We start from the raw sequence: 12167 nt of genomic DNA, 5'->3' as shown, positions 1-12167 counted from the left end.
GGAATGACATCTGAAGGGTTCCTCCTTCGAAGAAGACAAGTGCACTCACAGAATCCCTGGGCACAGATGGAAAGCTGTTTCCTTTTGGAAACACCCTTTCCACCATATCCATATCTGAGGCCAGTGAATCCTATGAGCCAAGTGAGCTAAACTCACTGCAAGAGTTTTGGAGGTGCAGGGCATCCTTGCCACACATGTTGAGAACCATTAAAATTCAGAAGATGAAATGTAGTATGAAATACATAATTGGAGGCCCTAGGACATCCCCTACATGCACTCCTCCCAAAGTATTGGGTGTACATACCCTGAGCCCCTCTAAGCTTGTCCACAACTTTTATTTTTGAATGTGGCAAAATGTCACTGGGTTGCCTAAAGTAAACTCTAATGAAATTGATTTCTCAACCATTGTTTGTTGTCCTGTTAACAATATCTGCTAGTCTGTTTTGTTTTAGAATTAAAGTTAAGCTATAGGCAATTCTCTCTCTTCTCTCAGTCCAAAGGAAGACCAGACCAAAACTTAGTAGCATCTGAGTCCAGAGACTGTTTCCCTACAATGTACATATACAAAGATCAACACATGACCCAACAGTGACACCTACATCTAGTTCACCCCTTACTGGATGAGCTCAGATTTTTCAGAATTTGGAATGCGACTTCATGACTCCTCCAAGTACTTAAGTGAAACTATGTGCGGCATGTGTCCTCCCTACCATTTTTTGTGTATTTTAACAAAAAGTGAAATGTTTCTCAGTTGCTGTTAGGATTGGGGAGGCTTCTCACTTCTTCCCAATACTGTTTGCTTATTCTCCATGCCAGATATGTGACTAAGTTATGGGAGGCAAATGCTGCCATCTCACTGTGCCAGAGAGACATTTGAACCTTTACAGGCATTCTTTATGGAGCAAGCGTTTGTTTTTTCTTCTAAAGATCTAAGATCTTTTCTTCTAAAGAGCTTCAAACAGAAACTTTGCACTTGGGGTTTTATTATTATTTTTTTAATGGCTGGGTGTCATTAAACAACCATCAAGAGTCAAAAGTGTGGAGGACAGGTAGGATGGAAGAGAAAGGAGTGTGAGTAGCTTGGGCAAATTCTAGGGAGAATCATTGTTTTCCAAACCCCTGCAGTGTAATGTAAAATAATGTTCAGTCTTGCTGTGCTTAAACAAAGCAAGCCCCAGCCCGGCTTTGAGACTGATATGAGATATGTGGAATTAATGTCCTTATATATTTGACTGAAGGTAACCAGTGGTGCTTTACTGCCCTCTTGGCTGGAATGAGTGAGTTTCCAAGTAGCAGCTTTCTAACTTTTCCAGGACTTCTCACTAAGTAGGCTTCTAGTCAACATTTTTTGAGGGACATTGATGATATTTGCTTCAGGCCACACTTTGAGGGAGCCTTCCACTGTTCAGGATTGGAAATGATCTTTTACTCAATGGAACCGCATCTACATGGAGGGAAGTGCTGGGCCAAGTGCTCTTCAACATCTTCATCAATGATTTGGATGAGGGGATAGATGGGGAACTCATCAAATTTGTAGATAACACCAAGCTGGCAGGAATAGCCAATACTCCAGAAGATAGGCTTAAGATACAGGAGGATCTGGACAGACTTGAACACTGGACGCTAACTAACAAAATGAAATTCAATGATGAAAAAAGTAAGGTTCTACATTTAGGCAAGAAAAACCAAATGTACAGGTATAGTATAGGGGGTACCTTGCTCAATAATAGTAACTGTGAGAGGGATCTTGGAGTCCTAGTGGACAATCACTTAAAAATGAGCAAGCAGTGTGCTGCAGCTGCCAAAAAAGCCAACACTGTGCTAGGCTGCATTAACAGAGGGATAGAATCAAGATCACGTGAAGTACTAATACCATTTTACAATGCCTTGGTAAGGCCACACCTGGAATACTGCATCCAGTTTTGGTCACCATGATGTAAAAAGGATGTTGAGACTCTAGAAAGAGTACAGAGAAGAGCAATAAAGATGATTAGGGGACTGGAGGCTAAAACATATAAGTAATGGCTGCTGGAATTGGGTATGTCTAGTTTAATGAAGAGAAGGACGAGGGGGGACATGGTAACAGTGTTCCAATATCTCAGGGGCTGCCACAAAGAAGAGGGAGTCAAGCTATTGTCCAAAGCACCTGAGGGCAAGAAGCAATGGATGGAAACTAATCAAGGAGAGAAGCAACCTAGAACTAAGGAGAAACTTCCCGACAGTTAGAACAATTAACCAGTGGAACAACCTGCCTCCAGAATTTGTGAATGCTCCAAAACTGGAAGTTTTTAAGAAGAGACTGGACAGCCATTTGTCCGAAATCGTATAGGGTTTCCTGCCTGAGCAACGGGTTTGGCTAGATGACCTCCAAGATCCCTTCCAATTTTATTGTTGTTGTTGTTAATATTATTATTATTTCTATTCAAGTCAATAGAATAAACTAATTAAGTTGAAATATAATTTCTGAATTAGGGACGGGGTGGCTCAGTGGGTTAGGACGCTGAGCTTCTCGATCAGAAGGTCGGCAGTTTGGCGGGTCGAATCCTGAGTGAGCGCCTGTTACTCGTCCCAGCTTCTGCCAACCTAGCAGTTCGAAAGCACGTAAAAATGCAAGTAGAAAAATAGGGACCACTACGGTGGGAAGGTAACAGTGTTCTGTGCGCCTTTGGTGTCTAGTCATGCCGGCCACATGACCACGGACACGTCCTTGGACAAGCGCTGGCTCTTCGGCTTTTAAACGGAGATGAGCACCAGCCCCTAGAGTTGGAAACAACTAGCACGCATGTGCGGGGGAACCTTTACCTTTATAATTTCTGGATTTCCTTCCAGATTTAGCCTACCTCACACTTTATAATTGACTTGCTGTTCACTTCAGTGGACAAAAATGTTGAAGACAAAAATTGCATTGCCAAAGGAAGCAATGAAAGGGGCTCTAGGAAGCACTCACTTCATAGGGTTTTCAGAAACTTCAAAATGTCTTACTTTAGCCCTCAGGAAATTCTACAATGCGTCTCCTGAACCTAGAGTGCTTAACATGTTCATTTCCTGTAACTAAAAACAAAGTCTCAACTAAAATCTCAGGTCCTTTCTTTCGTATTGACAAAGATGGAAAGTTAATAAAATGTTGGAGTCACTTAAAATCCAAAGAGAGACTTGGGAATAAGTCCCTCTTTGGGTGTTAGGTGACTCCACCATTTTACTAACTAATATACGGTATATGTTTGTATATTTGTTTCTCTATTTGTCACCTATTTCAGACAAACCTGACTTTGTTTTACTGCTTAGCTTACCTCGGTGGCTCTAAATTTATAGCACTATCTTGGTTGTCGAATACACAGGGAATACACAGGGAAGAAAGGATGGAGGACTTCTGGATCAGATAGTGGCTGACGACAGTAGTTTGGTTGCGGGATGGTTAATTCTTGCCTAGTAGTTCTGCTAGTTAATGCTTACAAAAAAGGGCAACTCTGGTAGCGAGTGATGATTAGGGCTGACGGAGCATTTCGTAGTGTTTCTCTTGCTTTCAAAGAAAGTTTGGCAGTTCAGTCAAGTGGCAGAAACAACATCACACAATGCAGGAGGTGAAGATGGCTGATCTCACCCCAGAAAAGCAAACTAGTTAAGCTAACAAAAGCCGAGCTTTATCTATTGAATGAACCTGATTAGAGAATTCAGGGCCATTTTGGAAACAATGTTGAAAGCCACTGGGCTAATCCGGTTTTTTGTTTGCCTTCTCCATAGCCAGTCTTTGGTCCATGACCAAATCTCGGTTCCCTCTCATGGCAGCTAAGCTTCTTTTCTCTGCCTCTTAGGTGGTTTTCCGACACAGGCTTTTTCTGAAAGCAAACTCAGGAGCGCTTCAGGATTTCTCTTTCACCACTGTTGCTTTGTGGAGCATAAATAACAGACAAAAGCCAGCCATGGTCCTGTATTTCCAAATACCAGCGACCTGTCCTGGTCCCTTTCTCTGTGCCTTTTTTGATAGACAAGAGCCTTGAATTGTTATCTCTTAGGAAATGGGAAGGGAAAGGATTAGCCATTGCATCTTATTCTCTTGCTGCCAATGGATGAAATATTTTTGCACCTATTAATTCTAGCCTTCCCTCATGTCAATGAAACAGTGCAGTTAAAGAATTAATATTTCATCTGTTCACATCTGCCTAACATTGTTATTGCACAGTGGGAAATAGCTGAAAGGGGAAAAAAGCACAATTTTGAACTTGCAAACTTCTTTCCTTTAGATCACTTAAAGAAACTTTAAGAATTAACGGTTTGCTGATACTTATTCTGCTAGATGAAAAACTTGTTTATTTGCATAATTTGTTTGGTCCTCTTGTTTCCTTCTTTTCTTAGTTGTATCCAACTATTCTAAGGCAATCCAATGAGAGATATTGATTCCCTCACCTACCCTGACCTAGAAGATGGCAGGGAAGACCCAGCTGTTTTCTCCATACAGCCAGACCCTGACACCATTCCCACCAGTGTCAGAAATAATCCTGCAATACCTTCCCTGGTAGTGCCTAGTTCTCAAATTTACTCCAAAAGGCTACCATAAAAGCAACTTATGGAGAAATTGAATGTTGGAGAAAAAGTGTCAGGAGAACATCACAGTGTCAGGGTGGCTTCACAGTGAGCGCACAAAATTTCTGTGTGGATTTATCTCAAGGTGCCTTCCTCATATCACTGCACTTATCCAGCAGCAGAACTGTCTTAACTTCCCATCGGAAGAACCATTTGTATGGACTAGGGGTTGTATGTTCTGAGGAATAACAGTAGTTGGATCTATCAGATATTTGGGGTGCCTTCCCAGAGACTGCTGAACAATGAACTTTAGGAAGCAATTTTTCTACTTGCATGTACTTGCTCTTTATTGTTTTAAATGGATTATACTGAGTTACTATATTTTCATTTGAATGTGCTATACATGCAAATGAAAAATAAAATAAACGTATGGATTGATTTATTCTTCTGGTGCTGGCTCATTTCAGCTCATAACTGGCTACTTGCCATCATGCCCAGATTTCTTGACTTCATACTTTATGCTTTGCTTGATGAAAAAATAACCAACTATCCTCTTCCTCCCTCCAGCCAGCAGCAATCTGAAAATTCATCAATCTTTTTTTTCAGAATCCCCAAGTCTTCACTCACACAGCTATAGTAACTCTGAAATCTCTCTTTCCTTAATGAATCACCGGTTTGAAGCTTTCCTATCTGAAACAAAGTACTAATTACAGGTTGCAGAAACAGCTTTTTTTTCTTTACTAGTTGCTCCAAAGCTACCAGCTGGCACTACTAGATTATAAGGCAATTATGAAATTGTTTATTGGAGTAGTAATTATTATAGTTCTGGAATTTGTTTTAATTCTAGAACTAAATACTGTCACAATTCTCTAACGTTAAACCCCACTTTCCTCTTCTGAAGCAGCATAATTTGGTGGGAAGCAGAGAGTAATACTTTTGCTGCCATTGTTAAAGAGAATGAGTGAGGAATTGTTGCTACTTAGCACAAATCACCCAGATGTTGGATGATTTCTACCATATCTCTTGCTTCTTCTTAAAGTAGAGAGTTGAGGCTACCTTTTTGTTTCTCTCCCTCCTCCTTCTCTTTCTCTTAAAAAAGGGTTTACTCTGGATATTTCATTTGTCTAGAAAGAAGTTTGGACTGAGCATATTAGAGAAATTTAACTTTGGACGGCTCAAACCCTCTAGGTTGCGTGGGCTGTAGCACATTCTCAAAGTTGTGCTTTTGGAAAGTAATTATCAAGTGTACCCATATTTTTGGCAATAATTTCTGTGACAAAATAAATTGCATTGAATTGTTAACAAATCTCTTAACAGCAAATAGCCATATTGGGAGGGATGGAATGGACATTCTCAGTTATCTGAATGTATCTGGTTGTTTGATTAATCTTTTTGGTGTGTTAATTCATCAAAGCTGGCCAATCTCTTATGTTTGGATTTGGAATACATTTCATATGTTGCAATAATAAAGAAGATGTGGCCTAACTGAGAGATCCCGAACCTTTTGGGCACCAGGGACCGGTTCCATGGAGAGAGGATTTTCCACGGACCGGAGGATGTGTGGTTTTGTGTGCTGCCTGCATCCTGTGGATGGGGCTTTGCTTGTTATAGTGTGTGTGTTGGAAATGTACAGTCAATCTGCTTCACAACCAGATAATGTGCCTGATTGCTGACCAGATAAATTCAGCTATGCTTTTCCTCACCACTGGTACAATTTCTTTTTTCTCCTTTGGTCTCTTAAAGACTTTCTGGTTAGCCTCATTTTTACCTGCTTCTTCCCTCTGGTTTATATCATTGGTTGGACTGCTAGATGCTCTTCTGGGGTTTTGACAATTGGAAGCATCATGGTTCCATTGGCAGTAATCATCCAAATTGTGTGGATATGACAGAAAGGTAGGGCAGCTTCAGTGCAAGCCAGTGTTCCTCAACCTTAGTGACTCTTAGTGAATCCCTGCTTACCTTCCCATCGAAGTGGCACCTTTATTTATCTAGTTGCATTTTCATGCTTTCGAACTGCTAGGTTGGTCAGCACTGGGGTGAGGATAGGAGCTCGCCCTGTTGCATGGCACCTGGATCTCAAATCTGGGCTGCCAGCTTTCCAGCTGAAAAGCCCAGCGCCTTAAGCACTGCACCACTGCCCTGCCCCAGATCACATAATAATCACCATGAAAACATGGGATGAGTCTTTACTGATAAGCTAAATAACTGAGGTGGGTCTATTTATGTAGACTACAACTCCCAGACCACCCCACCGAACGGAAGGTGGAAGAATTAACAACTAACTCTACAGCCCTTTGATGATAATACAATAACAGTCAAGGGAACAAACTATTCACTAATCCTCAAATCAGAAGTGAGAACAGAATTTTGAATAAGTGTGTTGGCTCCAATTTTCCTTCTTAAAAAAACACTTGTACAAATTAAGAATGGTGTCTCTGCCTAGGATGCTGGACTGACAAGAGTTCACTGTGGGAAACCTGCTTAGCCTTATGCCCCCTTCCACACTGAACAGCACACTTACACAAACAAAAGACCCGTGTGAGCTCAGTGCCCAGCTATGTAATTAATTCACTGGCAGTTCACTGGCAAACAGCTTCCTCAAAGCTTAAATTAATCATTTGTTGTTTTTAAAAGGTAATTATATTGACATATTGTACAGAGGTGTAGGGAACATTCAGTAGCAATTATCAACCACTTTGCAGCAACTAAAGCTGCCCTCTTTGCTCTTGATAAGTTGGAAGGCCAATTTCCATGGAGATTTATTTCCAGGAAAGATCTCATTTGAGTGAAATGATGATTCCTCACTGTATTGATTTGCTGACCTTCATATCCCTCCAGGCTAAAATTCAGCGTCAGTAGATTGTAAAAACAACTGCTGTTAATTTTAAGTGTGCTTTTATTTGAAGTTGTCAGGAAGAGTAACATGTGAGTGGAATCAAGGTGTGAAATAAGTCTCAGGTATCAGGTCTCATTCTTGGACCTGATTTGGACTCTGTAGATGTAGGATATTTCTACAGCAACACCTAAAATTCATTTACAGACATGTAAATCTGATATGATAATACATATGGATAAACTGTGCCACTACTCTGTTCCCTGGCTGAATTGAATAGGGAGACTTAGAGAAAAAGAAAATAATATATTCATACACATTTGGGGGCAGAATGTAGCCTTCTCAAACCTTGCCTAATCTCCTTTAGAGAAAACTTATCCAATGCTGACATTTCTGCTCTATAGGTCGAAGTTCATTTAAGTTCATTCCACTGAAGTTGATGTCCATTTCTACATATAGATATTAAAGAGAAGGAGAGGATGATTATTAATCCAAATAGTAGTGGATAAGAATAAGAATGAGATGGGCAGTGGCAAATAAATAACGTAGTTAAAGTCCCTAAGAAGTTAAAGATTGAAGAAGCAATAAAGGATTAGGAAGGCCAGGCAAACAAAAGGCTAATTCCAAGAAAATAATGAAAAATGGAGTAGGTCCTTAGAGTTTCAAAGAGTGTCACTTAGAGTAGGAGTGAGGTATTTAGGATTCCCTAGATGTGAAGTCCAACATCACCATTATTGACCATGCTACCTAAGGCTGATGACAACTTTAATTAGCAATTTTTGGAATACTGGTAGACTTTCACCTTGGAGTAAACAAAAAAGCCCAAGCTTTGTAATATTGGAGGCAGGGGGATCAAGACTTGTTCTTACAGTCAGAGCTAAACCATTTCCCCCTTCTGAAATCCCACTTTCCAAATGCTCCAAATTAGACATTTATTGAAAGGAATACAATGAATATCCAATATAAAGCCATGTTATTTCATTGTATGTAAGACTGAACAGAAGTTTGATTCTCATACTGATATTTTTAATAGTTGAATATTATTCTTTAATTTACAGAATGTTTTATAGAAATGCTTTTTAATTTATTTTTTCTCATAGATGTTCTTGGGCCCCACAGGTTGACAGTCTAGTAGAGAATAATGTAGATGCTGGGAAAGTCCTTGGCTTTCAATAATTCAAGTTAAACATGGGTTGATGGAGTCTCATGAGCTAAATTATGCTTACACATTACATTGCTGCAAGAGGAGTGTTTCTCTGAATAATTTGTTAATGTCTACGCACACAAGTATATGGCTCTATTTAAGAGTCAAATGTTTTACTGAGTTTGGGGAACAGGTTGATTTCTCCTAAGTCAAGCATACTATTCCCAGAGGTTGGTTATTTTGGAATCAGGGTAGAAAAAGACAATTAATACAGGTCTTTCCTTATGTTTGTTCCTATAGAGCTCAAGGCCACTGGAACGGCACGCTTCTTCAATTTCCTTCTCAACTCAACAGATTACAGAATCTTGCTGAAGGATGAAGATCATGACCGAATGTATGTGGGGAGCAAAGACTACATCCTCTCGCTAGACCTTCATGATATCAATCGGGAGCCCTTGATTGTAAGAATGTATTTTTTTAAAAAAAATATCAGGAGTAGGCAGAGGGAAATTCTGTTTGATGGGGAACAAAATGCTTCTGAATTTATGCTGAATTTGCAGTAGAAAGATATTGAAGCAGATGAGTCTGGAAAAGTAAGTTGAAAATAGGATCTTTCTCCGGTTAATATATCATTTTTTCTAGCATTTAATGCAATGAAGAAAATATTAAACAAACCTTAATATTTGTCCAGATCTTTTAGGAAGGGTTTTCTTTTGCTTTTTTGGAGAGTATTTTGTCTCTTCAATAGCCCAGAGATTTTTTTTTCTTTTTCCTACATCATTCCATATAAGATTAGTCTACCAAATATAAAACAAAAGCATTAAACTCTTGATAGGCACCTCTTGTGCCACAGTGCCATTTAGTGCCACAGTACCATTTATTTATCTTTTTTTCTGCTTGCTCATTTAAAGCCCAGAGTCCTTTGGGATCAGAGGGAGGCTCCACACGTAATCGGTCAGAAAAGATTCCTATGGAGAATCATTTTTCATTTTTTAACTCAGGAAAGAGATATGAATGGAGATAAATAACATGTAGATCTATTCAGGAATACATAACTATTTATATTTGTGCCTTCAAGTCAGTGTTGAGTCTTAGAGGCTGCCTGGAAAAGTCCCTGCAATTTTCTTGGCAAGATGTCAAAAGTGGTTTGCTATTGCCTGCTTCCCATGGCTGAGAGAAAGTGACTAGGCCAACTTCACCCAGCTGGCTTTGTGCCAAAGACAAGACTACAATTCACAGTTTCTAGTCTGGTGCCTTAATTACTAGATCAAGGTGTGTCTTCATAAAAACAGGTGACAAAATGGTGACACCTTGACACCTTGAGAAGCATTGCTTATATCTACAGTATGCAATTAAAACTGGGTTTCATGATCATTCCTGTAAAATGTTTTAAATATTTAAATGTTCTTCACTTCTAAACTATTATTTATGAAACAGTATAAGTTTAAAATCTGTGTATGTGTATGTATGTGCTTGTTATTACGACAAGAACATAACCCGTTGTTATGATTCCAGAACAACCACATCGTACTTTGCACCCACTAATAAATAGGGTTTTTCACAGTCAAAGGAATGGGGTAATTTCCAGATGATCCAGAATATTCCTCCTCCCCCAAAAAGGCACTGCCTTTAAGAAACACACCTGAAACAAACAGCAAGGTGATGTGACTGCTGGCTTCTAAAATAATCACACTGGAAAAACCCAAGTGATTTCTAATGCAAAGCCTCCAGTTCAATATATTGTCTGGTTTGGGAGCAGGGTTAAGGAGAAAATATGGGAAATTAGAGTTGTAACTGTGAGATGTTGTTTCGCTTGGCAGATCCACTGGCCTGCATCACAGCAAAGGATAGATGAATGTGTCCTATCAGGGAAGAATAATAATGTAAGTACTTCTGATGTTATCCCCAAAGCTCATTCAGGGTGGGAAAGTCCTAATATTATGCAGGAAAGGTTGCTGGAAGTTCATCTTCACCTATTTTTAAAATAGAAATCACCATATACTCAAGAGGGGCATTGCTCACGCCTCCACAAGGATTTCAGGCAGACAAGAAAATCAGCAAATACTGACTGTGCTTTGCCACCTTTCCCTGCCCCATCCCACCTCCTGTTTACTCTCACCCTTTCAGCTATGAAGTCCAGATACTTTAGGTGACAGCTAATAATAGGATTCTGTTGACTGCTGTGTTTGCTAAAAGATGAGCCCATTTTAGGTCATTTCTGCACTACTCCTGCAAGGGGTTTATGATTGTTTGGGCCTCAATATTTCTACCTTAAGATACATTTGTGTCTTAAGATACATAAGAATTGTATCTTATGTATCTTAAACAGTACCACGCCACAAGTTTGAATATAGGTAATCCTCAACTTGCTACCATATTTGAGCCCAAAATTTCTGTTGCTGAGACAGTTGTTAAGTGATATTTGCCCCTTTTAACACCACCTTTCTTGCTACACTTGTTAAGCGAATCCCTGCAGTTGTTAAGTTAGTAACACAGATTGTCTTCCATTCTGCACTAATCTCTTAGCAGTTGCTGTCTTCACATCAAAAACCTAAACCATTTTGTCCTCTTATAAAAGATATTGGGAAATGCAGGTGTACAACTGCTGTCAGTTCTTATGTTCATGACGTTGTTGCTCAGGTCTGAAAAATTTTATACACACTACCTTACTGTTTCATCTTTCTCACTAATCAGTAGTCCTCAACATGCAACTGTTCATTTACTGTCCTTTCAAAGTTACAACAGCACTGAAAAAAGTGACTTATCACTGTTTTTCACACATACAGCCTTTGCAGCATCCTCCTGGTCATGCAATCAAAACTCAGACGCTTGTCACCTGGGGCGTACTTTTGGCAGATGCAGTGTCCCAGTGTCTTGACCCTCTTTCTCCCAGCCAAACTACCTAAACTTTACTTTCTTTGGTCCTCTAGAAGACAGTCCCTCCCTCCTAGGAACCCAGGCTATGTTCTATCACAATTACAAAGCTACACAAATTTCACACACTTCCGTGATTCTTTCCTCTGGTTTCTTCTAACAGAAATCCAAAAGTTTCCTGAACAAATGTTCAAAAGGGAGCTTATTTATTTATTTATTTATTTATTTATTTATTTATTTATTTATTTTATTGGATTTATATACCGCCCTTTCCCGAAGGACTCAGGGTGGTTTACAGGGTATTTAAAACAAAGATCGATACAAAAGTTAAAAACAATTTAAAAAGATTAAATCAAATCCCTAAAAACTAAAAACCCCAATTAAAATTCTCAGCCTGGGCCGGAAAGCTCAAAGAGCCAGGTCTTCAGGTCCTGGCGAAATGAGCGAAGGTCGGGGGCAGTCCTAAGCTCCGCGGGCAGCTGTTTCCAGAGGGCAGGCGCACCCACAGAGAAGGCCCTCCCCCTGTGTGTTATCCGCCAGCAATCTTTTACCGGCGGCACCCTGAGAAGACCCTCCCTGTGGGAGCGCACTGGACGAAGGGAACTTGATGCTGGCAGCAGGTGTTCCCTCAGATATTCCGGACCCAAGCTTGACCAGATGCCATAAAATTCACAGAGTTTAGAACATCTTCTGTCTCATGTAGGCTAAAAAAAAAGAAGTAGTTTGTCTGGAATGTTATAGGTTTTCCTGCCTGAGCAGGGGGTTGGACTAGAAGACCTCCAAGGTCCCTTCCAA

The 12167-nt window shown here is 39.9% G+C and overlaps 1 protein-coding gene across 1 annotated transcript in view; it reads left to right on the top strand.

Annotated features, from left to right (window-relative positions):
• SEMA3F (semaphorin 3F) overlaps positions 1–12167 on the top strand; it is a 166510-nt gene that overhangs the window by 110178 nt on the left and 44165 nt on the right. The window contains exons 3-4 of the mRNA XM_083356151.1: positions 8799–8959; positions 10319–10381. Coding sequence (XP_083212277.1) covers positions 8799–8959; positions 10319–10381 — 224 coding nt within the window. The remainder of the gene's footprint in view (positions 1–8798; positions 8960–10318; positions 10382–12167) is intronic.

The sequence above is a fragment of the Vipera ursinii genome (assembly GCF_947247035.1).
Source record: "Vipera ursinii genome assembly, chromosome: 2".
Classification (NCBI taxonomy): domain Eukaryota; kingdom Metazoa; phylum Chordata; class Lepidosauria; order Squamata; family Viperidae; genus Vipera; species Vipera ursinii.
This window is presented reverse-complemented; position numbering and strand designations above follow the sequence as displayed.